The sequence below is a fragment of the Perca flavescens genome, chromosome 8, assembly GCF_004354835.1.
Source record: "Perca flavescens isolate YP-PL-M2 chromosome 8, PFLA_1.0, whole genome shotgun sequence".
Classification (NCBI taxonomy): Eukaryota; Metazoa; Chordata; class Actinopteri; order Perciformes; family Percidae; genus Perca; species Perca flavescens.
In genome coordinates, this window is record NC_041338.1 from 31,793,454 (window position 1) to 31,817,134 (window position 23,681).

Consider the following 23,681-nt stretch of genomic DNA (forward strand, 5'->3'; position numbering starts at 1 on the left):
AGCGCTGTCTTTTTTTAAATCTTAAATCAGATGTTTTCATTGTCAGAGCCTTCAACAGATGGGTTACATATTTCTATATACATTTACATTTTTACTATGCTTTTATTAGTTGGTTGTCTGTCCATCTGACACTGGTGTAGAGTAAAATAAAACAGTTACTGGCCAGAAAGACAGAAAGTTTTAGAGTCCGTAGCACGTCAGCCCATCTGGGTGATGCAGTTGTTAACACGTTGCCTGTGTTTTCCGTTCATTACAACATAGTGTGACTGACTAACACGACAATCCACCTGTTGTGCTAACCTCGATACGTGCAAGGGGGTAAGCGAGCCTCCACAAAGCGTACCTCTTATGGAGCCATTTTGATGCTATCAAGCCATCACCTGCCGTTAGCATTCCATTGACTGCCATTCATTTTGGCGTCACTTTGACAGCAAATAACTTTACATCTAAAGCATTTTAAAGACCCTTTGTCCATTGTTTATTTCTAAAGAAACACGAAAATGTTTAAAAGGCTCCATTACCTTGTATCTCATGTTATGGCTCCATAGCAGACATTTTTGTTTGTTGGTTTGTCATAACCACACGATATACATCGCATAGTAGACAAATTACCGTATAGTCAGGAGAAGCTCGCAGGTAGTTTCGACTTACATTAGCTGTTAAAGTTTAATTACTAATGTTAACTTGCATGTTAGTTAGCAATAATTAGCCTGTGCCTATGTTATCTCCTTACATATACCTACGCTCTCCGTCTCTGTAAGATTGGGAATGATTGAGATTTCTCTTGGCACAGCTACCAGAAGACTCCAATATTCAGACAGGTTGCTCACGTCACATCTACGTTTTCAAGCTCAGTTTGAGGCTGCGCAGTAACGCTCAGCCCTCACTGGAAAAGTGCTTCTAATAGACTTCACTTGTCTCCGTGGAAATCTACGGCATCGCTTTGTCCATTCATTTTACTGTCTATGGGTATGTGTTGCTAACGGCGTACAGCCAATATAAGTGTCCAGGCAGAATGCATGCTTGTAAACTTTGGTTCCACGTTACCTGCATCAATCTACATAGAAATAATTTTCCGGTTGCACATTTTTCCAGAATTTCGGCCAATAATGATCGGTGGCTGATCAATCTGGGCATCCCTAGATATGGACATATGGATTTAGAATATAGATGTGATTTAGTATGTATGTATGTATGTATGTATGTATGTATGTATGTATGTATGTATGTATGTATGTATGTATGTATGTATGTATGTATGTATGTATGTATGTATGTATGTATGTATGTATGTATGTACCTACATACTTGAAAGAAAAAAAAAATATATATATATATATATATGACACACACTACAATACAGGGTGCTATTTGTGACAAAAGCAAAGGGAATTTGATCACACAATAATTAAATCCCCCCCTTTAAATACCATATAGTCCCAAGCCAGGGAGCGGAGTTCACTTTGCAGCAAAAACAAAATACTTTCACCCAGGGAACGCTTGTTCGTTCCTCAGAAGAGGAGACTCACTTTTTTAATTAAAAATGACTTACTGGGAGCGTCAATCGCTGCGGCTTTTTGGAAGGAGTAGGGCAATGTGTTTTTGTCCCACCCACTACAATAGTGAAATGTGATTGGCTGAGTCACCTGTCAACTACTACTCTAACACACACACTCCGGATTTCTGTCCCTTTCATGAAGTCCTAACCAATGAGTGAGTCAACAACAACTAAATTTGATTATATGATTATTGTGATAGAGACTGGGACTGAGTAGGAAGATATGAATTCAATTGTGATTCTGTGAGAATTCAAACATGAGTCCTCTAACTTTATGTCTGAGAGGTTTGAGACATGAATGTTAACATTAGCCCAAAATAAAGTTGATTTGAGACAAGACCAAGTAACGTTAACTTAAGTGGTCTCGAAAACAAGAACGGCCTTGAGTAACGTTAACATTACTACAGCACTGTTACACTAAATCAAGTTACTGAATTGTATGAAGCTATACATGCAGATATTGTATCAGCTAGTATTAGATTAATTTCAAATAAACTGAATGCTCGCTAACCTTAATATTACTTGGGTTACTTAACTAAATGCTAGAGAACTAATAGCCGGGACACACTTAGCCGATTATCGGCCGTTAGACAGTCTGGCGAGGTCCGTGACGCAAATCTGTTCGGTGTGTCCCGGCTGTCGGCGTTCATTTTGGCCGACTTGCCAGGTGCCGACCTGACACCTGGCACTTGGGACTCACCCGGAAATGGCGAGCGGAATGAGGTGACTAAAGTCTCTCAAAATCTGACGAAAATCTTTTAAACTGACCTTTGTTGAGCTGAAATGAAGACAGATTCAGCAACTGCATGGCCTATTTCTCGCTTAAAATGTTCTCAGAAACATGTTTCAGTGAACTATTTTAGTACAATATGAGATGTTCTGAACGGCCACCATGACAGTCTGGCTTTGAATTTCCGGAGAAAACAAACCAGTCCAATCAGCTGCCGTTTTTCATTTCCTGGGCAACGATACAGATTAGCGCTGCCTGCTGTTATAGAGATGTATTACGTCTTGTCTCATCTCGTCTTTTTAGTGTGTTCTGTGGCACTTTTTGGACCAACACAGGGAGACTGATCATCTCGACTGGCTTTTCTGTCAACGGTCGGTGGTAGCAATGGTTGGTGTGTAAGCAGCCTAAAGCTGCTTACACACCAACCATTGCTACCAACCATTGCTAGCAGGAGAACAAATGTAACTGACCATTAACGTAAACTTAATAAAGTTCCTGAAACAAACAACAAATAGATTTTGATAACAACAAAAAGATGCGTTTACCTGTGTTTTTCAATTCGATGGTGAATTCTTGAAAGCCAGCAGTTTGTGGTGTTTCGGTTGGCACAATTTGCAGCACATTATAACCACGTATATTCCCATCCAATTAGATTGAATTTGGTATTGATGATGCAAAAAAATAACGGTAACTCCACTGAAATTATTTTAAACTAGAGTAACGAGCCAATTTTGTAAAATGTAAGGAGTAGAAAGTACCGATATTCGTGTTAAAGTAAAGTAAAAAGTTGGCACAAAAATAAATGGTAAAGTAAAAATATCTCAAATCTACTGGAGTACAGTAGATTTCTCTGTTAGATCTCTTTTCATTACTCCAGACAGATAAATAGGTAAAACAAACATCGCAACAGCGGGAACAAGTTGCTGGAGAGGATGCGGTGAGAGAAAAGCAAATCAGACGCACATATTTTTTACTTGCTCAGTAATTCAGGTGTTCTGGCAAAAGGTAATGAGCGATATTAAACATATACTTGACATTACAGTTCCGCTCACACTTGGAAATCTTTTGGGAATTAATACAAACCTCAATATCAATGCTAGGGACAGATACATATTTAAAATGCTCAGCTTAACAGCACTGAAGCAAGTGACTAGGCTTTATCCCCAGATCTTCAAGCATGGTACAAGACAATAGAACAAACTTACTCTTAACAGTCAGAAATCAAATAGAAAAATGTAATAAATTGTATCCAGAGCATAGAGAATAATAATTAAACTTTCTAATAAGTGCATACTGTAGATGGATATGCAGGCACACACACACACACACACACACACACACACACACACACACACACACACACACACACACACACACACACACACACACACACACACACACACACACACACACACAGCGTAGCTGCCCCCTCTTTTTTTTCTCTTCCGTCTTGTGTGATGTATTCCCCCTTGGTATTTCTATTGAATGTTAATAGGGGAGAGAAAAAAAAGTAGTACGATAAAGAATGTAATGCGTTTTGCACTTGACACTAAGAAAAGCACTACAATAAAGTAATAAAAAAAAAACTATGCCACGGTCTTGGTAAAATGCCATTCTGAATGGCTAGGAGAATGGATAATGCATGCACATTAAAGGCTTATGAAAAGGTGCAAATCCCATATCTCCTTCCAAATGAGATTCAAGGGAAACAATGCCTGAGGTTAAAACATAATGTGCTTTGTGGGGAGGTGTTTATACATTCTGACTTGTCCTTTCCTCACACACACACACACACACACACACACACACACACACACACACACACACACACACTAATCAGATCCAATCTTAGCCGCTTTCCGACCAAGTAGTTACAGGAACGTAGTTATAGGAAAAGTCCACTTCTAAGCAGTTCTACTAACTACTCTCCCCCAAAACCGTTTTTTCCATTTGCATTCGCACTTGCCAAGTTGCCATAGGGACTATAGGAGGGTAAGGGAGTGATGGAAGCACGGCAACGGTCTTTATAGTGTTACAATCAGAAAACAAATACACCAAAAAAAAGTATGAACTAAATCTAATATAGCATAGTATATAGCATTTGTCATAATTCAAACAAGTCTCAAACGGGTATCTCTCTCTCCCCCGCCTCTGCCTGCTGTAGTGGTCGTAAACTGGTTAGCAGGTACATGTAGAAAACATACCTGCAAACTAGTCGCTTTTTGGTGAAAATCGCCGTTTTGAATGGGAAAATGTCATCCACGTGAATTGTGTAGATCCGAAGAGTTTTTATTTGGGGGGTCCGAGACCTGGTGCTAATACGGCCCTGTTGCCTTAACGACCGTTATCTACCAGACCGAATTGCAATGCGGATTTCGTGCCTTATTTAGGTGCCACTGAAATGCCCGCGCTTCTCTCTGATGCTCCGAAAACGGACGGACGTTGGAGGCAACCTAAACATCGCCGCATGTCCCGCTAGTAAACCCTACACTTGGAGCTGGAGTAAACACGGTTAAAATGCTGACAGCTAAACGGTGTAAAGGTTTGTCTGTATTTCACTGTAGGGGAACGTCCCTCGTGCTGCATTCAAAGTTATTGTAAAATACTCTTTTTCCATCCATTGGTTATTTTTGTCGTTTAACAGGAATTTACTGGTGAAATAAGTTATATACTACACACTTTTTTTATTAACTCCTGCTGTACCTAATGTATCTGTATCTAATGTTCTATTGGTCAGATTAACTTTTATTCTGTCTTCTTTTGTAGATTTGATAACCCGGCAGCAGTCAGCCCCACTCCCACACGACAACTGACTTTCAACTACCTACTTTCTGTGAATGCATGGCTTTTGCTGAATCCCTCTGAGCTGTGCTGCGACTGGACTATGGGCACCATTCCTCTGGTGGAGTCACTCCTAGACCTCCGTAACCTGGCCACCCTGGTGTTCTACACTTTTCTGGGCCTGCTAGTTTACCACAGCCTGCGCTACAGACACAGCTCTGCCAAGACTGTCATCATGGTGAGAGGAAGCTTGGCCAGATTGGTGAAAATGCATTTTTGATGCTCCATAAACACAAAGCTGTGGCCTCATTACATCAGTATTACTGCACCAAACAAATTGTTTAACATTTTGTTGTGAATTTTGATTTACTGGGTGGGCTAAGGTGAATGAGTGGTGGAAAGAGATAGACAGGATAGAGGAGGAAAATACAAAATAAAGGAGACACTGAAATTACTGAGAAGAAATTGAAGAGCTGGAAAAGTTAAAAAGCCAGGATCTGGCTATTGATTTTATAACCATCACCAATATGGAGCTAAACCAGGCTCTTCGTCAGTCCAAAGCGAACCCTATGCTTTCAGCAGTCGATGTAAAACGACTGGAGCAATATCCTTGCGGCCACCGTGCAATTAAAACTCACCTGTCTAGAGTCAAACACACCTGTACCAACAAAGAGTAGTGCTAATAAAATTGATCACTACTTTAACAATTGCGCAATTGACAGTAATATCCAGATAAATGTTAATCAATCAATCATCCCAATCTTTAAGCATGCTTTCTGCTGCATCTGTGCGTTGCTGCGTCTGTGTATAATAAATAAATACCAAAACATTATTTTTTTTTTATTTAGCAAACCGAGGAAATAAAATGATAAAAATAGGCAATATCGGTCAGCACAAAGGAAAAGGGATAAAATATAAGCTCTTACTGTCATCTGTTGTGCAATAGGCACATGGCTCTCTTACTTGAAGGTCAGGAAACTTCCTCTCAGTATTGCTCTTAGCTTAAGTTTAGAAAAGGGGACCACAAATCAACACAAAATAAATTGAATAATGACCTTTGCAGTGTTTACTCTGGTTTGCTAACAGCAATTGGAATATGTTGCATAACAATATCATACCATTAGCTACACTGCAAAGCTGCTGTCTCACATGGAGCATGAGACGCATGAACGTGTTTTAGACACAGTTGCTGCGGAGGCCTGCTCTGAAGTATCTTTTTCTACCTATGGTGGCTGCTGGCTGTGCAATGATTATTTTTATTAGTGATTATTCTTCTGGTAATTTTCTTGATTAATCATTCAATTTTGTTTTCTTTTCTTTTTTATAGCTGAAAAAATTATACACCGTAACGGACGGAGTCCATGTCCCTAATTTGCCTCAACTGAAGAGGGATTGTCTGTCTGTGTGGAATGCTTCCTTTTTTCATTCTGTTTTACCCGATAAAGGTCAAAGGACTGAAACATTTTTACAATTAAAGCTTTAGTGCGTAACTTTTTGATATTAATGAACGTCCGTTACATTCAAGCCATTGCCAAATGAGTTGCTACAAAGCTAATTAAGACTATCAGCTCCACACAACTCTCTCTGTATTTCTCAGTATGATTATGTTCAGAAGATTGTGGTGTCCGGCGACTTTCGTGCACAGAAACTTGAGTGAAGATAATTACCTCTTCTGAAAAGTCCATCATGTTTTTTTAATCCTCCGTGTCCTCCTTGGCTACTAGCAATTGTGTGGGGCGGGGGCGCCATCACGGAAGGCTTGTATCATGTGGACGGGTCGACAGTTTTTTTGTCATTACTTAGAATTCCTCATGGGGGCGACAGAAACTACGCACTGTAGCTAAGTTACTAACTGTATTGCATGTAAATAGGACAGTGTGCAGGGTTTTTGATCCCCTCACACATTACCTTCATCTTGGTTATGCTGCAGTATTTTGTCAGACATTGTTATAGTACATGACGGGATGCTTTAAGAGAACAGGACAAATTTGTAAAGATCAAGAATTTAGTACCAACATCAAGTGGCCCATCTGTTAAGGAGCAGTAAGCCACATAGGCACCAACTCTCTCTTTTGTATGGGTGGGAGAAAACAACCAATACACTGGTCCACATACTGTATATTTAAAAAATGCAAGTAATAAGATACCCAACTATATAAGTAATACAAATACAGGTCATTTTTTGCCTACTTGTCACTTTCCAGTATCCCATATATTAGTCTCGCTTTGCCAGACCCTCCTCCACAGTGCGCTGGAGGAAAATGTGCTCTGGTTTATTGGCATTTCTTTAAACCAATCACAATCGTCTTGGGCGGTGCTAAGCACCGGAGAAAAGCCGCGGTGCCGCTGCAAAATAGGCTCGGAAGGAACTTGTTTTGGTGGAACATGTTAACGTTTATAAGTTGTTTTAGTTATGCAACAGAAAACTCAGATTGGACAGATAGTCTAGCTAGCTGTCTGGATTTACCCTGCAGAGATCTGAGGAGCAGTTAAACATAGTCCTCAGAAATCCACCAGAGTTTAAAATGCCAACACAAAGGAAGCCCAAGGTAACGGACATCCGGCATAAATGAGTGAAATCCGGCGGATTTTCCGGCTGCAACGGAGCAATCCCGGAAGTGGAACGTCGTGGATATAGACTACCCATATATCAACTGTGTAACTACCGTAATAAGACCCTATTTAACAACCAGAACACTTCGTCAAACATTATTTCTTTTGATTGCACTGATGCTATATTTAAAAACTGACTAACCCTCAGACTCCAGCCTGTGCAGGAGTATGAACAACCTACAGTATCAGATCTCTTGGCATCAGCTCATTTCACACATGCTGAGATGGATAGATTTTAGCCTGCAGCCCTTGCTTTATATCTGATTTTGCCACTGAAACATCTGTTGGTTTCCATGTAGGTGCTTATTGTAAAGTCAACTTTTTAGAAGCGGAGTCTAGGACTGCAACTAATTATTATTTTGATTATTGATTCATCTACATAATGGTTTCATTTGATCGATTAAGCATTTTGGAAAAAAATGCCAAATTTCTCAGAGCCCAGGGTGACATCTTGAAATTGCTTGTTTTGTCCGACCCACACAAATAATTAATTTAGTCAACTATTACATAAAAACAACAGCATTAAATCCTCACATTTAAGAGGCTGGAACCATTTTTGTTAGAAAAATTACTGAAATTGTTCATTAGAGTTTCAAAGTAGTTGCTGATTAATTATCTGTCGATCAACAAATCGTCTAATTGACTGTTGTTTCAGCCAGAGTGAATACATTTTTAATATTTTCTTCATGTTTGTTACATGTTTTAAGCAAGATCTCTGAACTTTTATTTAACCTTTATTTAACCAACTTGACTATGTAGTTACAAGTGCCCCAAAATGGCTAATATGGACTGAAATAATTAGTTTGCTTTCTCCTTCAGGCCCTGTCTTTTATCGTCCTGCCCTTTATTCCTGCGTCCAACCTCTTCTTCCCCGTGGGGTTTGTTGTGGCAGAGAGGGTACTTTATGTGCCCAGCATGGGCTTCTGTGTTCTTGTTGCACATGGATTCAGGATTGTCTCACATAAAGGGTGAGTGCTTGTCCAAAATGATGTTACTGCCTTGAATATAATCTATTATGCAAATCAACAAAACATATCGTTCACGCCTGTGTGCCTCGGGAAAACGTCAATAACAGAACGTGTCATTTCTAATGTTGTGAGATGGTTTTCACAAGAACTAACTTTTTGATTGGCTGCAATCCTGCCCCTTTTATTTTTCTAAATGAGGTGCAGACCTTGTTACATATGTACCAAGTCATAGCTATTGATTTAAAGACAAAATTATCAGGTTTGCTGAAATGTTAAATGTCAGCAATTTGGTTTGTTGCATTACCAAAGCAATTTAATTTGAAACTCTTTACATTGTCCTTTGTAGACACTTGAAGAAGATTTCCTGGTTGATAATTGGGGTGCTTTTAACTACACATGCAGTGAAAACATTCAACAGGAATTCTGACTGGGAGTCAGAATATACCCTATTCACCTCTGCCCTGAAGGTAAGCCGGAAAGAGCATGACGGCAGCATTGCCAGTGTATCTTGGCTGTTTCCCAATGTTAAAACAAATCTTTAATCAACTTGTGATAAAAGGCCTGATTACAGTGACCGATGACTAGTGATAATGGATCCGTCTTTTCTTAAATTGTCTCCCGCTTCAGGTCAACAAGAACAATGCCAAGTTGTGGAATAATGTTGGCCACGCTCTAGAGAACCAAAACAATTATGCAAAGGCCCTGCAGTATTTTCTCCAGGCCACTCGCGTCCAACCAGGTAAGAAATATAAATCACTACGATATTTTGAAATTTTTAAGATAAATTATGGTATCGCACAATTGTGGGGATACTGTGAGATCTTCTATAATGTTTTGTTTTTAGTGGGATACACAGTGTACTGATAATGTTATCAAAAACCTGTGACACCAACGTGTTTTACTCTCCGTTGATAAACTGTACTACCAGTTCTTTGCAAGAAACAAGCAGACCAGGGGCTAGACCAAATAACAGAAACACCTACAACACAGTAGCCCTACTGTAAAATAGTAATTTTGTGAACATTTTCTTGAGAAGCTTATAGCAGTAATAGATGCTTGGTAATCACTGCCTGCATTTTTGCAGTTGGTAGAGCAGGCGCCCATACATAGAGGATTACTCCTCGACACAGCGGGCCTGGGTTTCAACTCCGACCTGAGGCCCTTTGCTGCATGTCATTCCCCCTCTCTCTCTCCCCTTTAATTTCTTCAGCTGTCCTGTCATTAAAGGCCTAAAAATGCCGAAAAAATAATCTTAAAAAAGAGTAGCACAATTGTCTGTAGAGAGAAGGACTGACGGTCACGGCTCCCTCTCTCAAACACACATGCATTTTTATTAACTTTTGCTACTCGGAACGTTACTTTTTCACTGTGTATGTTTTCCTATGGTGCACAATTGAAGAAAAAAGAAAATGGACAGGAAAAGTGTGTGCATCAAAAATAGGAGGAAATAGGACGTAAATGAGTTCAGCCTCTTCCAGCATTTCTGTTTTGCTTCATAGCAGAGTTTTCAGGAAGCCTGTCTGCTGAACAGCTTAACAGTTTTGCCGGTTCACCACCCAAGAGTGTTTCCCCAAGATTAACGGTGTAAACGCATTAACCCGATAAGGATTTCCTGCTATGCTAATCATCAGTTCTGTCCTGTCTGAACCCTTTTAACACTTCACTTTTTTTAATTGTTTCCCAGAAGGAATTTCTTTGCTTCTTCTGAAAGTTGCATTTTTTCTCTCATTATTTGTGCTTACTTTAGCATTTGTGGAATGTTACAACAAACCAGCGTGGGATATACATGTAAAAATACTTTAGAAATAAACAGGGTCAGATGAAATAAATGGACTTAATAGGAATACAGAGATAATGCCTATTTCAGCCTGTAGTTGATTTATTTTTTCTTTGTTGTCTTTCTTATACTGCTATGCAATGTTTCTACAGATGACATTGGTGCTCACATGAATGTTGGAAGAACCTACAAGAACTTGAACAAGTCCAAAGAGGCAGAAGAGGCCTACTTGGTTGCCAAATCCCTCATGCCACAGGTATCTCATCATGTCACATACACAAATGCACAAATGTTTGAAACATGTTGCATGGAGCTAAGTGAAAGTCCAAACGAAAAGATTCATTCATTCAGCAGTCGGGCTTAGCCACACCTCTCGGATCCTTGCTAATACAATTTGCAACATTTGTGATATAACTACATAACATGCCTCACCTGTCAGTGTTGAACTGAAGCGTGCGTTTTTTTTTCTCGTTTTCAAGTTGAAGCAGATCAACTGGAAACATGCCATGGCAAACTGCAATTGAATACCAAGAGCTTACTCTGCCTTGGATTTTTTTAATTTTCTTTTATTAACCAAGAGGTAGCTCACTCCTGGTTCACCCAACTGACTAAATGTTATCAGTTCTCTTAAGCTGTGTTTCGAAACAAGGTTCTGGGGTCTTTTAAGTCTCCTGAACTATTTTGAAGGAACTAGAAGGTTCCTGCCATTGTTGTCTGCTTTTTCCACCGTAGTCTAAAAACCCAAAAAGATTATGGAAATGATTTTCTGATGTACAAAAAACATGACCGGATAAGGGCAAGGGATAACTGCTGAGAAACCTGAAAATATATAGGTTTTATTCCTCATTCAAAGCACCGTTCTGCTTTCTGTCTTGCCTGAAAAACTCCCCCACAGCCAGCGGTTCAGTGTGGGCGCTGGCTCTCCCGATCTCTCTTTTTCTGTCTTTTTTTAAAATGAATCCAGAAGCTGACAGTAAAAACCTAACTGTACTTGTAAAGCTATAGTGCGTAGTTTCTGTCACCCCAATGGAGAATTCTAAGTAATGACAACAAAATTGTCAGTGCAGCCACATGATGCAAGCCTTCAGTGATCGCGCTCCACCCCCACCCTTCCTCCACGCAGTTGCTAGTAGCCAAGGAGGACACGGAGGATTTAAAAAAAACATGATGGACTTTTGAGAAGAGGACAGGAGCCTATCATTTCTGTAGCCTACTCCAAAACAACAAACTCCCAGAACACCCTTTTCATGACTCAGGTTCCACACTCCACACCGCTGTCTTTAGACAAGAAGTCACCCCATGAGAACGATGTTGTCATATACTTAACAATCTGAGCCTGTCAGTAACACAAAAAAAAAAAGTTGACAAAAATCAAGGATGCACAATTGTCCCATTAGGTTACATTGCAGCACGGTACACGCCAGCCGGTTCCTGCAATCTCGCTCAATACTGGACCAATTGCAAAGATTTTTGGTCACATCAGTCTATTGGACACAAATGCATGGGGAAATGGGGTTTAATTTAGACCCTGGTTTCTGCAGTTGTAACGCAACAAGTTCCTTAGAATGTTCCTAGTTCCGGGGGGAAATAACAGGACTTCACTTTTGACCATCAATCTATTTACCAATTTAACCGCTGAAGCAAATTACCACTAACAGCAAGACAGCATGTAGAATGAGAGCAGTGACTTGCTGTTACGAGGCACATTGCCAATAATTGGGACAATGAGCCAAGATGGAGTAAGCATATAGTCTACTACGATCTAGCCTGTCTTGGTTGAATTGTTACTCTCAAACACAGCTCAGAAAATTGTCTATTTTTATTTTGTAATACTATGATTAGACAGATTTAGGGCTGAACTATTTTAAGGAAAACATCGAATTGCAATCTTTCTGCAGATACTGTGATTACGATTCGATTTGCGATTGTTTTATTTATTTAATTGTGGGATGAGGATCAGCACCTCTAAATCGGAGGCCATGGTTCTCAGCAGGAAACCGATGGAATGCCTTCTCCAGGTAGGGAATGAGTCCTTACCGCAAGTGAAGGAGTTCAAGTACCTTGGGGTTTTGTTCGCGAGTGAGGGGACAATGGAGCGGGAGATTGGTCGGAGAATCGGCGCAGCGGGTGCGGTATTGCATTCAATCTATCGCACCGTTGTGACGAAAAGAGAGCTGAGCCAGAAGGCAAAGCTCTCGATCTACCGGTCAGTTTTCGTTCCTACCCTCACCTATGGTCATGAAGGCTGGATCATGACCGAAAGAACGAGATCCAGGGTACAAGCGGCCGAAATGGGTTTCCTCAGGAGGGTGGCTGGCGTCTCCCTTAGAGATAGGGTGAGAAGCTCAGTCATCCGTGAGGAGCTCGGAGTAGAGCCGCTGCTCCTTTGCGTCGAAAGGAGCCAGTTGAGGTGGTTCGGGAATCTGGTAAGGATGCCCCCTGGGCGCCTCCCTAGGGAGGTGTTCCAGGCACGTCCAGCTGGGAGGAGGCCTCGGGGAAGATCCAGGACTAGGTGGGGGGATTATATCTCCAACCTGGCCTGGGAACGCCTCGGGGTCCCCCAGTCGGAGCTGGTTAATGTTGCTCGGGAAAGGGAAGTTTGGGGTCCCCTGCTGGAGCTGCTCCCCCCGCGACCCGACACCAGATAAGCGGATGAAGATGGATGGATGGATTTATTTAATTTTTTTACACAAAGTTTAGCTTAAGTTCAATATTGTCTGTGTAACAGATAAGACATGTCATGGAACATTAAAACATCAAAACTGCTCTATATCTTCATGTGAGGAACATAGATATGAATTTCCAGCAATAACTAATATGTAAAATTATTCCAGCATTTCTTAAAGGTCCCATGGCATAAAAAAGGCCACACCCCCACCCTGCCCCCTCCTCCTCAATAGCTACAGACACAGAAATGGCACATACTAAGGAAAGCTCATTGTGGGACTGGCTCTAGTGGCTGTAATTCTGCACCAAGGCTGAGTTTCAGGAAAGAGACTTCAGATACAGTATTAGGGGACCACTAAGGTCTATATAAAAGCCTCCAAAGAGCACCATGCCATGGGACCTTTTTAAAAAAAAAAAAAAAAATATATAAAAAAAAAAAATATATATATAATAATAAAAAGAGGAATAAATCATGTTAAACCAAATGTTACACCAAACGCATTCTTTCAAATCGTCGCAATTTTGATTTGAAAACGATTAATCGTACAGCCCTAGACAGATTGTTATCAAACATGTTGTGGATGACTTTCCAATCAATGCCTTCTCTGTTGACCACTCATCAGGTTATTCCTGGTAAGAAGTATGCGACACGTGTGGCCCCTAACCATCTCAACGTTTATATAAACTTGGCGAATCTGATCCGAGCCAACGAATCAAGACTGGAGGAGGCTGACCAGCTCTACCGACAAGCAATCAGCATGAGACCAGACTTCAAACAAGCCTACATCAGCAGGCAAGACTTAACTTTGTATCCATCAGATGTCAGTATTTGAGCATGATTTATCAACCTTAAAACACATAACAGGAGATTTTTAAATGTTGTTCATTTTGTTCTATCTGTGTAGTACCACAACATTTAATGTTTTCTTTTTTAAATCATTGTTAACTAACCTTTCAACAGTTTGTCTTGCTTTTTTGTCCATATGTATATTCTGACCTTTGGAGTTGCACATTACTCACTAAAGTGAACATGCACTGCCATTCAGACTCAAATATCACTTATTGCATATTCTTGTTTGCGTGATTTGACCTCACCCACTGTATGGATTTATTTATTTTGATCAACATCAATCCACATTATCCATTGGAGGGAAAAAGTTCCAAAATAAAATATTCAATACCCTCTTTAGATCTCAGATTCTAGATCCCTTTTTACTTTGTAATTAAGGTCTGTAATAAGTGCTACAGTGTCTCTAGATCCTTGTTTCTAGTTATCGCCTACAACCAAGCATGACAAAAATGCTTGGCTTTCTGGTATTTAGGGGAAGTGGACTTTGATTGCCAAAGAAAAAATAGGAATTATATTGAATATTTTATACTGTAAATCACCAAACCTGTTAAAATATATAATTGCCGTGCTTTGACTCCTGATCCATTTTTATGTGCTTTTAATTCATCTACTTTCAGAGGGGAGCTGCTTCTGAAGATGAACAAGCTCACAGAAGCCCGAGACGCCTACCTCCGAGCCTTGGAGCTTGACCCCACCAACGCTGACCTGTGGTACAACCTGGCCATCGTCAACATTGAAATGAAGGACCCATCAGAAGCCCTGAAGAACTTCAACCACGCCCTGGAGCTAAACCCACGTCACAAGTTGGCGCTCTTCAACTCAGCACTTCTCATGCAGGAGTCTGGTGAGTGAGGTCTGTCAGGTCTGCAACGAAGAAAGGGAGTAGTTCAAATCAAAACCAGTCTCTGGCTGGAGGTGATGTAACTTGCTAATTAAATGAACTAGGCAATTCTTTAAGGCCTTTTTTTTTGCGCCAACTGGTATGAACAAAGGGAATAACTACCCGATGTTAGCTTTAGGGTGTAACCAGGTTCTTAACAATTGGTCTTTATGTGCAATGAACGCTGCGAGCACTGGCACAGTTCATGGCCTAGTTGCTCTCAAGTCACGCTTCGACTGTGATTTAAAAACTTCTCATGAGCAGTTACATTTTTGTAAACAAGTTTGACTAAAAGTTTAGGCGGTTTATGTTAGCTTTTCCAACCCTCTTTTTCTTTTCTTTTTTTTTTTTGGGCTTTTGTAAATCTTGCTGCAGTGATCATGCACTCATTACGACCAGCATATTCCTGCTGCAGGTTAATCCAGGTCCCCCAGGTCATTTAGGGAAAAATAATTCTTGTCAACAGAGCACGTTTTCCTTCTCCAGCGTGCTCACCTCAGCATGACTCTGGAACTGTCAACCTTTAAAAGAGCACAGGTGAAAAGGTTTTATTGATACTTCATCAGTCAAGGGGTTTCCAACAGTTTGGGGTCCCCTGCTGGAGCTGCTGCCCCCGCGACCCGACCCCCGCATAAGCGGATGAAGATGGATGGATGGATGGATGGATGGACATCTACTCTTAAAAAGGATTTATAACATTCATGTCTAAATTGCTAAATATAATTATGCAACATGCTCCATGTGTGCCAAACACATACAGCCAGCTTCCTCCATTCTGCAGATTACATTTTTTAATTGGATGTATCACATTCTTGAAATAATTCTCTTCAGTCGCAGTCTTTTGAACACATAATTGTCATGTGTATGGGGTTGTGTGGACATAAACCACACCATTGTCTGTGTAATAACAGATTTTCAATGTGGATAAACAACACATGTAAAACATCACATGTACATTTTTACAGCATTCTCCAGTAGCTCTTCATCATTTGTATGGTCCATTGTTTATACCCAGCTATCTCAACAGAGTTCAACAAAGCGTCTCTTAAGAAACTGCAGCAACCCTAATGGTCAGTACAAGCTCTCAATTATTTGAAGACATGTTTGGAGAGCTGGGTTGTGTTTGTCACCTAATTAATCTATTTTTGGATTTTCTGCATCAGGTGGCAAGGTGTTAAAGTGGGCAGAGCTCCAAGAATGCCACGTTATTTTCTTCTCATTCCTCACCTTTTTACATCCGCTTCTGTATGTGTTTACTTTCCTGAATTGCACCAATTGCCTCGGGCAATGACAGTTTGCCCGCTTTTGGAAAAGTTTAAATTTTCAACTGAAATCAGAAATGTGGCTTTGTGTGAAATGCGTATTATAATCTCTTTTATCAACAACCTCCAGTTTATTTTTTTATTTTTTATGATGATTTTCTTTTGAATGTTAGGCCTTTTATTTGTGACAGCTTTGAAAGGGGAGAAAGAGAGGGAATGACATGCAGGAAAGTGCCGCAGGTCGGAATCAAACGCACAGCCACTGCGTCATGGACTGGGCATCTATCTATGGATGGGCGCCCTACCACTAGGTCACCCAGGCACCCAACAAGCTCCACTTTTTTAACTCTCCCATTCTCTATGATCTGTTTTTTTTAATGGGGTGGTGATACTTCATCAGAGCATGGTTTTGCCTTATCTCTGACCTTGATTGTAACGTTGATTCAAAAGCCTTGACCATAACCCAGGCTTTAAATATCTGTAAGGCAAGACTATGTAGTTGAATATTATTAGTGGATTATAAAAAAATAAATGACATATTATGTCTGCTTACTGTTGCAGGTGAGCCAAAGTTCTGGCCTGAGGCCAACCGTCGTTTCCTGATCTACGTGGAGGAGGAGCCTGATGATGCCAACGGCTACTTCAACCTCGGCATGCTGGCCATGGATGCCAATGAAAATGCTGCAGCTGAGCGTTGGATGCGTAAAGCCATCAGTTTGCAAGCAGGCTTCCGCAGTGCCCTGTTTAACCTGGCATTGCTTTACTCTCAGTCCAAACGTGAGATGGATGCTCTGCCTGCGTTGGACGAGCTGCTGCGTCACCACCCAGAGCACATCAAGGGCCTAATCCTGAAGGGTGACATCCTCATGAATCACAAGAAGGACACGAGTGGCGCTAAAGCCTGCTTTGAACGCATTTTGCGCATGGACCCCACCAACGTGCAAGGCAAGCACAATTTGTGCGTGGTCTACTTCGAGGAGCGTGACCTGCCGCGTGCCGAGCGATGCCTGGAGGAAACCCTGGCCCTGGCGCCAAACGAGGAGTATGTGCGTCGCCACTTAAGTATTGTACGAAGTAAAATGGCTGCCATGAGCGCAGCAGGGCAACCGCTTACGTCAGCAGGGGGAGCCACCATGTCGGCTAAGGAGGAAAAGCAGAAGAGAGTTAAGGGGGGGGCAGAGGGGGTTGCTGAGGTTGAGGAGGAAGGGAGGGGCGCTGACGCTGTTTTAAAGGGGGCTGGGAATGAGAAGAATGTGCGGAAATCCTCTACTGAAAGAGGTGGCGTGGGCGTAGAGCAATCCGAGTCCTTGGACAGTAGCCAGTCAGACAAGCGGACTAAGGGTAAGTCCACTAAAGAGATTAAAGATATAGAGAAAAAAAGGGCAGCTGCCTTGAAGAGACTAGAGGAGATTGAGCGCATATTAAGTGGTGATTGACATTGTCATAATTTATAGCAGGACTACTTTTATAGAGCTCTTTAATGCTCAAGGATAAGAGTGCATTCCCCCCACTCCCCTCCCCTCTTTAGAAATGTGCACTCTTAATCAATTGTCATTTTATTCCTTTGATTTATTCATTTGTTTGCAGGCTGCTCAGCATGACCCTGCTGAATTAAACCAATCATGTAAAGAAGGGAAACGCGTTGATCCGCACATGAAACTGATGTAACCATAAGCACAAAGCCAATTTGGGATAATCTATTTAAAGCTCACGGCAGATGTAGATTCCAATATGCGTGCTTTATCTTCATCACATAATCAAAGATCTGCAGTAGTTCTAAATACTAGTTTTGCTTTTCTATGTGCAGTCATTGTTTATCACTGGAATTTTTGTATTTTTTTTTTTTTTTCCCACTAAGAAGTGACTCGCTCTTGTGTGTTATTGTTTTTAAAAACAATGATTGTATCGTGGACAATTCAAGGAAGTGACGTGTTCTCCAGATTTCCACTCGACAGGATGATATCTGCAGAGTTGGCACCTCAAAATAACCCTAACCCACACAGAGAGCAAAATAACCCTCCACACACTACATCAACACCAGGCTTGTGTTCTGTTGCGTGCTGTAATCTTTATTGATCTCACTAGGCACTTCCTGCCACTACTACATCATCAGCCCCTGCGCTCACAGCTGCCTTCACTTCAATTTCATTGTGATCCCATCTGAACACTATTATCTCACTCTCTTTGTCACATTACCCCCTCGCATCTCCACGCCTGTCTCCCTCCCCATCCTTTAGACCTAACAGCCACGGATGGATGTTTTCCCCCCTGCTTTTCTTAGTAAGCCGCCCCATACACATCGCTCTGACCAAGGCAACACCCATTTTATGTGACGGTCAACAATGACGCACGCTCATCCCCAGCGCCAGGCTTCATCATGTGTTCTTCATTTTCTAGTTCCTGTCCCCTTCACAGGGGGAATTTTCACAGCACATTTGCGGAAAACGATCTCCATATTCATCCTGCGCCACATCGATGATGCTGTTTGGGCTTACTGGCGCTAACGTTGGGATGTTCCACATTTTCAAGTTTTGGTAGTAGCCTTTTGTATTCTGATGGGGGAAGAGTACACAAATTAAAACTTGAAAAGAATTTAGAAATGCTCAAAACTTCCCACTCTTGTTTCCTCAAGATCATTATAAAACCCAGCCTCCGATAATTCAACAATCCTCTGCTCTGAATGAGACCACTTGAAGAAACAGGAGGCCAATAACCGATTGTAAAATAAACAACTCTTGTTACTGTGCAATTGATTAACGGCCCTGTTAGTCATGAACTTCACATGAGCAGACTTGTGATTATAGCTGTGAGGCAGGTCAATTCATCACGTTCATTACAAAGCAAATGTACTATTCTTTCTTGCGAGCTGATGTTAATGTCTTCACAGCTCCCATTCCTGTTTTTTTTTTTTTTTTCTTCACAGTGCAATAATTTGTTTCAGTACAATGTTACTCTGCTCAGTCCAATTCTTGACCGTGGAATTACAAGAAAGAGGTTACGTAGGTACGTGCGTCAGCAGCACTGTGGTGGTACTAAGGAGCCTTGCTATGCATTGACCTCATTCAGCCCTGATATTCTATGTACATGTATGTATCCAGTGTTATTTATTATGTTTATATGCACTGCGAATGCTGTAGGTCTTTTTTTGTTTACCACTTAACAGTATGCTTTAAATTCATGGTGCATTATTTTGCCTATTCATTTTCAATTTCAGTCACTTGTAAAACATGTTGGATGTTTTAGACTTTTAAACAGAATCACGTCAGTGTTTAAACATGTATGAAATATTCAATCAACTGTCTCCCCCAGAAAGTAGGTACAGCTGTGAACGACCAAACTGCAACCTTTTCTGTTTCGCCTCATTTTACTGAGCAGCTGATTTTTGTACGATTTTGAGATCTCTTTTTTTTTTTTTTTTTTTTATATTTAATAAACCCTTGGTGGTGGGGGGTCTAGGTTATTCAATAAAGTGAGATTACAACTCATTGGTTTTGTTCTACTGTCTGTTTGCAACCGATTCCTGCAGCGTTCCTGTTTTGTGTGCTGCAGAAGTCAAGAATGTCAAGCCCGGTGCCAGTCCAATTTAATATCCCAAATTGAAATCCAATGTACCAAAAGTATGCTGTTGTTAGTCTCTCTGACCAATTACATTTCCGATGTAATGCAATTTACAAATATCTAACGCAGCTATCTATCCGTCGACGGGATGCGACTTCCTGCACTCATGCAGTGTCTGTGAGGAAATGTACAGAAAACTAAAGGGTTTGGTTTGTAACAATGTGTTTTACTATGCTCCATTTACAACATTAGAGAAAGCTAAAACAGATTTATTAAAGTAATTTATATGTACTCTTGAAAGGTCATTGTATTGGGATGAATGCAGAAATCTCAGAGATGGGTATCTCAAAAACATTGACCGATAAAACTACTTGCATGGTTGGGTCTCTGTGAATTAGTGTGGTCTATACCTACTTTATCTGTAAAGTGTCCCGAGATAACTTGGTTATGATTTGACACTATTCATTAAAATGTATTGAATTAAATACCAAGATTGCATTTTGGCCAATTAGTCTCTTTTGCTCTCCACGTGGACTGTTAACCTGCAAGCAATTAAACCCCGCTCAATCGTGAAGACTGATGATAACGTGGTACTACTCTGACTACAAACCGAAAGCAGAAAGGTTCTGATACCAAAATGTTGTCCTGTTGCCTAGAGATTCTGCATTAATATGCAGATATCTGTTTAGAGATTATTGACAGGGTAATCAATGTATAAAAACAGTACGGTAATTACTTCTTTTTTAAGATTATCTTTTGGGCATTTAGGCCTTGATTTGTATAGGACAGGGGAGAGAGCGGGACGACATGCAGCAAAGGGTCGGAGTCGAACCCGCAGCTTCGAGGAGTACGCCTCTATTTATGGGTGCATGCTCTACAAGGTGAGCTACCCAGACGCCTTACGGTTATTAATTTTGAACAGTGGGAATTAAGTATCACTTGGAAGCCGTGCGCTGTCCCTGTCAAATAAATAAAAAGGTGTCAATCCAATGAGCCGAGGCAAAGCGCCGGATGAATTAGAGTGTAACAGCCAATTGCATTGTGATGTGCTGTTATATCTGCATACTTTGCTTCAGGGCTTTTGCTGTCACGCATACAGTATGTGCAGTGTTTTTGTCATCTGAGGCTTTCTTGCCAGGAAATGGAGTATGTGAAATGTTGCATTCAATGTAAGACATATGACATCCTGGGTTCATATCTGCTTCGAGGGTGTCTAGACATTTTTGATTTTCACTGCCATTTTCCTGTGAAAAAAAATGAGGGCTGCACCTATTTTCATTTGTATATAAATTGTCAGAAAATAATTTAAAGTGCCTACAACTTGCTAGTGTTGCACGACCAACCGTTGAAAAGCGTATTCCAAACTAACAAACTTGTTAGCAATTAAATTATCAATAAAAGAAAAACTTGGCAGCAAATCCTGACATTTGAAAAAGTTGACTGTTTTGCCTGATAAAGATTAATTATTAAAATTAGAATCCTAGCATTACTGCTTTTTTTCATTTCAAATCATTTTTCATTTATTATACAGGAATTTGTCCTCAGGGTTGGACTCTTATGAATCCTGAAAAGTTTCGAGCCAGTTGGACAATGTACACTCGAGTTACACCGACTTCCTGTTTCGGCGGCGAAACGCACAAAATGGCCACCCCGCCACGGCCACGCCCTATGACGAAAAGTTTTTCTTTTAACAACTTTTTATCTTTAACTTCTTAAGATGGCACAGACCAAGTTTGAAGTTGATCGGATGAAATCTCTAGGAGGAGTTCGTTAAAGTACGACATGTGGAAATGGCCAAAATCGCACTAATTTCGAACTTTGAAATCAAAATGGCGGACTTCCTGTTGGGTTTAGGGTATGGCTCTAATGAAGTTTTTTGTACATCTTGACATGCTACATATGTGAACCACGCTTCGTGAGTCTACGTTAAACGCACTGCAGGGGCTCAATTTTTTTAACTTTCTAGGGGGCGCTAGCAAGCCATTTTTGGGCAGCTATTCCCGAAACCCATAAAATACGTAAATTTTCACCAGACTTGATGCGACCGCCAAATTTGGTGAGTTTTTGAATATGTTAAGCCCCTAAAAAAGGCAATTCATTTGACGGGAAAAAGAATAGAATAGAAACAATAATTCCTTCAGTTTCAATAGGGCTTTTGCCACTGTTGGCGCTAGGGCCCTAATGAATTACAGTTTAAATGTTTATTACCAACAAGCAAATTGCGCAAATTTGTTGGAAAATGAACCGTGCAACACAGCCTTTAAATTCACTCCGAGCAAGTCAGAAGATCATGATCACATCTCGGAAGCCTGACCTGGCAACGAGAGCTGTCTTTCTCTGTCTCACTCAGACTAGGTTGTGTAAGTGTGCTAACTTATAACACCAATAACTGCCAGCTAATTAAATGAATTCTTAATATATTACTTTTTAATCTTCAAGCCACTTAGCCTATTATAAATGAATACCTCTGCTGAAGAGTTAAATACGTTAACAATAATAATGACAAGACGAGACACTTCAAAAATACAATTTCACGGGAAAACCACAGACCTGGCAACCCTGGTGGTGCTTGCAACATCTGCATCACCTTGAGCCGATGACACAAACACACACACACACACACACACACACACACACACACACACACACAAAATCTGAATTATTGAATCAAGTAATTGCTTCGGCTGGTTGACTTTTACTTCAAGATTTTAGGAATGTAAGCCTACAGTATCTACTGATGTTGAGACATGCTGTCCATCACTCAACAACCAGAGCATTCTTTCAGACAAAAATGCTGAAGGCTACAAAGGCTTGCGCACTGAAAGCGGCTGATGCGCAAGTTTTGAAGTATGCCCACTGCCGAAAACGGTATAAATGAGGCATGTATAAATGAGGCATGTACAAAGTGACGCACCCAGCCAGTCAAATAAGGATCCAGCAAAGCTGTTTTTGGACTGAGTAACTGTAGATGTAATCGACATCAAAATGTATATTAATTTATAATCAGGCGCCTTAGTGCACAATACTGTTGCGTGCTCTCGCTGAATGTCCACCTCTCGTTCTCTCCACTCTGCTTCACTGACTGACTGAGATCAGTTTTTATTTGCAGTATAGGCTATAGTGCTGAGCTACACACCCAACACCCTCCTGCCCTTTGTAATATTATAGGCTACTCAATTGTATGGAAAATGAATGGGGGGGGGGTCTCTACAAAGTATAGCCTCTAAACTTGTGACTGCCTACATATTAATAGTGACCCAAAATACTGCTTGTTCATAACATTACTCAAATATATTGGTGTAGAAACTTAACAGGGATGTAACTTGAGAACCATTCGAGAGCTTCCACTATTATCAATGAAACTAGCTGCACCAGACGTGAGAGCAGCAAGATAGTGGGTCATATACGCCATGGAGATCCACTCTACAGTCTTATATTTATATATATATATATTTTTTTACAATAAATTGAGAGCAGAGACTATTAAAGACTCTTAACACTGACACAGGTGTATACAGTAAATCTGGCTAATTAGACTTTCCAGGAATGTGTGGCTGTGTAAAGAATGATTGATGTCTCCTGTTAGCTCTGTAGCACCTGTTAGGGCAGTGGTTCCCAACCTGGGGTCCGGGCACCCCTTAGGGGGGTGGCAAAGTCTTTATCTGGTTTGAGGTTGAGGTAAAAAACAAATAAAAATATTTGCACATGTTAAACAAATTATGATAATACACTAGAATATATAATGTATACAAAAGTCTGTATAAAAACTATATATTTTTGTTCTCGCTTAAAATTGGAGGCAGGCTACTTAGTAGGCCAAACCTCTGGGACCTCTTAACCTTGCTGGGGCCCTTGCTGGCATCAGATCAGCTGCTAGCTGCTATCATCCTCGTCTTTCCTGCCGCCACGGCATCACTATTTATGAATGAAACATGGCGGAGAAACGTAAAAGTCCTGAGAACGGCTCTGTATCAAAAAAGAAAGTAAGGCTCTATCTCCAGAGTTACCTCAACTTTGGTTTCGGGGAGGGGGGGCTC

General features: G+C 40.8%; 1 protein-coding gene across 3 annotated transcripts in view; it reads left to right on the top strand.

Annotated features, from left to right (window-relative positions):
• Positions 1-19,571, top strand: part of tmtc3 (transmembrane O-mannosyltransferase targeting cadherins 3) — a 36,676-nt gene extending 17,105 nt beyond the window's left edge. For all 3 annotated transcript variants that reach the window (XM_028584927.1, XM_028584926.1, XM_028584928.1), the window contains exons 7-14: positions 5,055-5,307; positions 8,502-8,650; positions 8,997-9,117; positions 9,278-9,389; positions 10,580-10,683; positions 13,718-13,887; positions 14,562-14,788; positions 16,648-19,571. In XM_028584927.1, coding sequence (XP_028440728.1) covers positions 5,055-5,307; positions 8,502-8,650; positions 8,997-9,117; positions 9,278-9,389; positions 10,580-10,683; positions 13,718-13,887; positions 14,562-14,788; positions 16,648-17,522 — 2,011 coding nt within the window. In that variant the 3' untranslated portion in view covers positions 17,523-19,571. The remainder of the gene's footprint in view (positions 1-5,054; positions 5,308-8,501; positions 8,651-8,996; positions 9,118-9,277; positions 9,390-10,579; positions 10,684-13,717; positions 13,888-14,561; positions 14,789-16,647) is intronic.
• Positions 19,572-23,681: the final 4,110 nt, after the last annotated feature.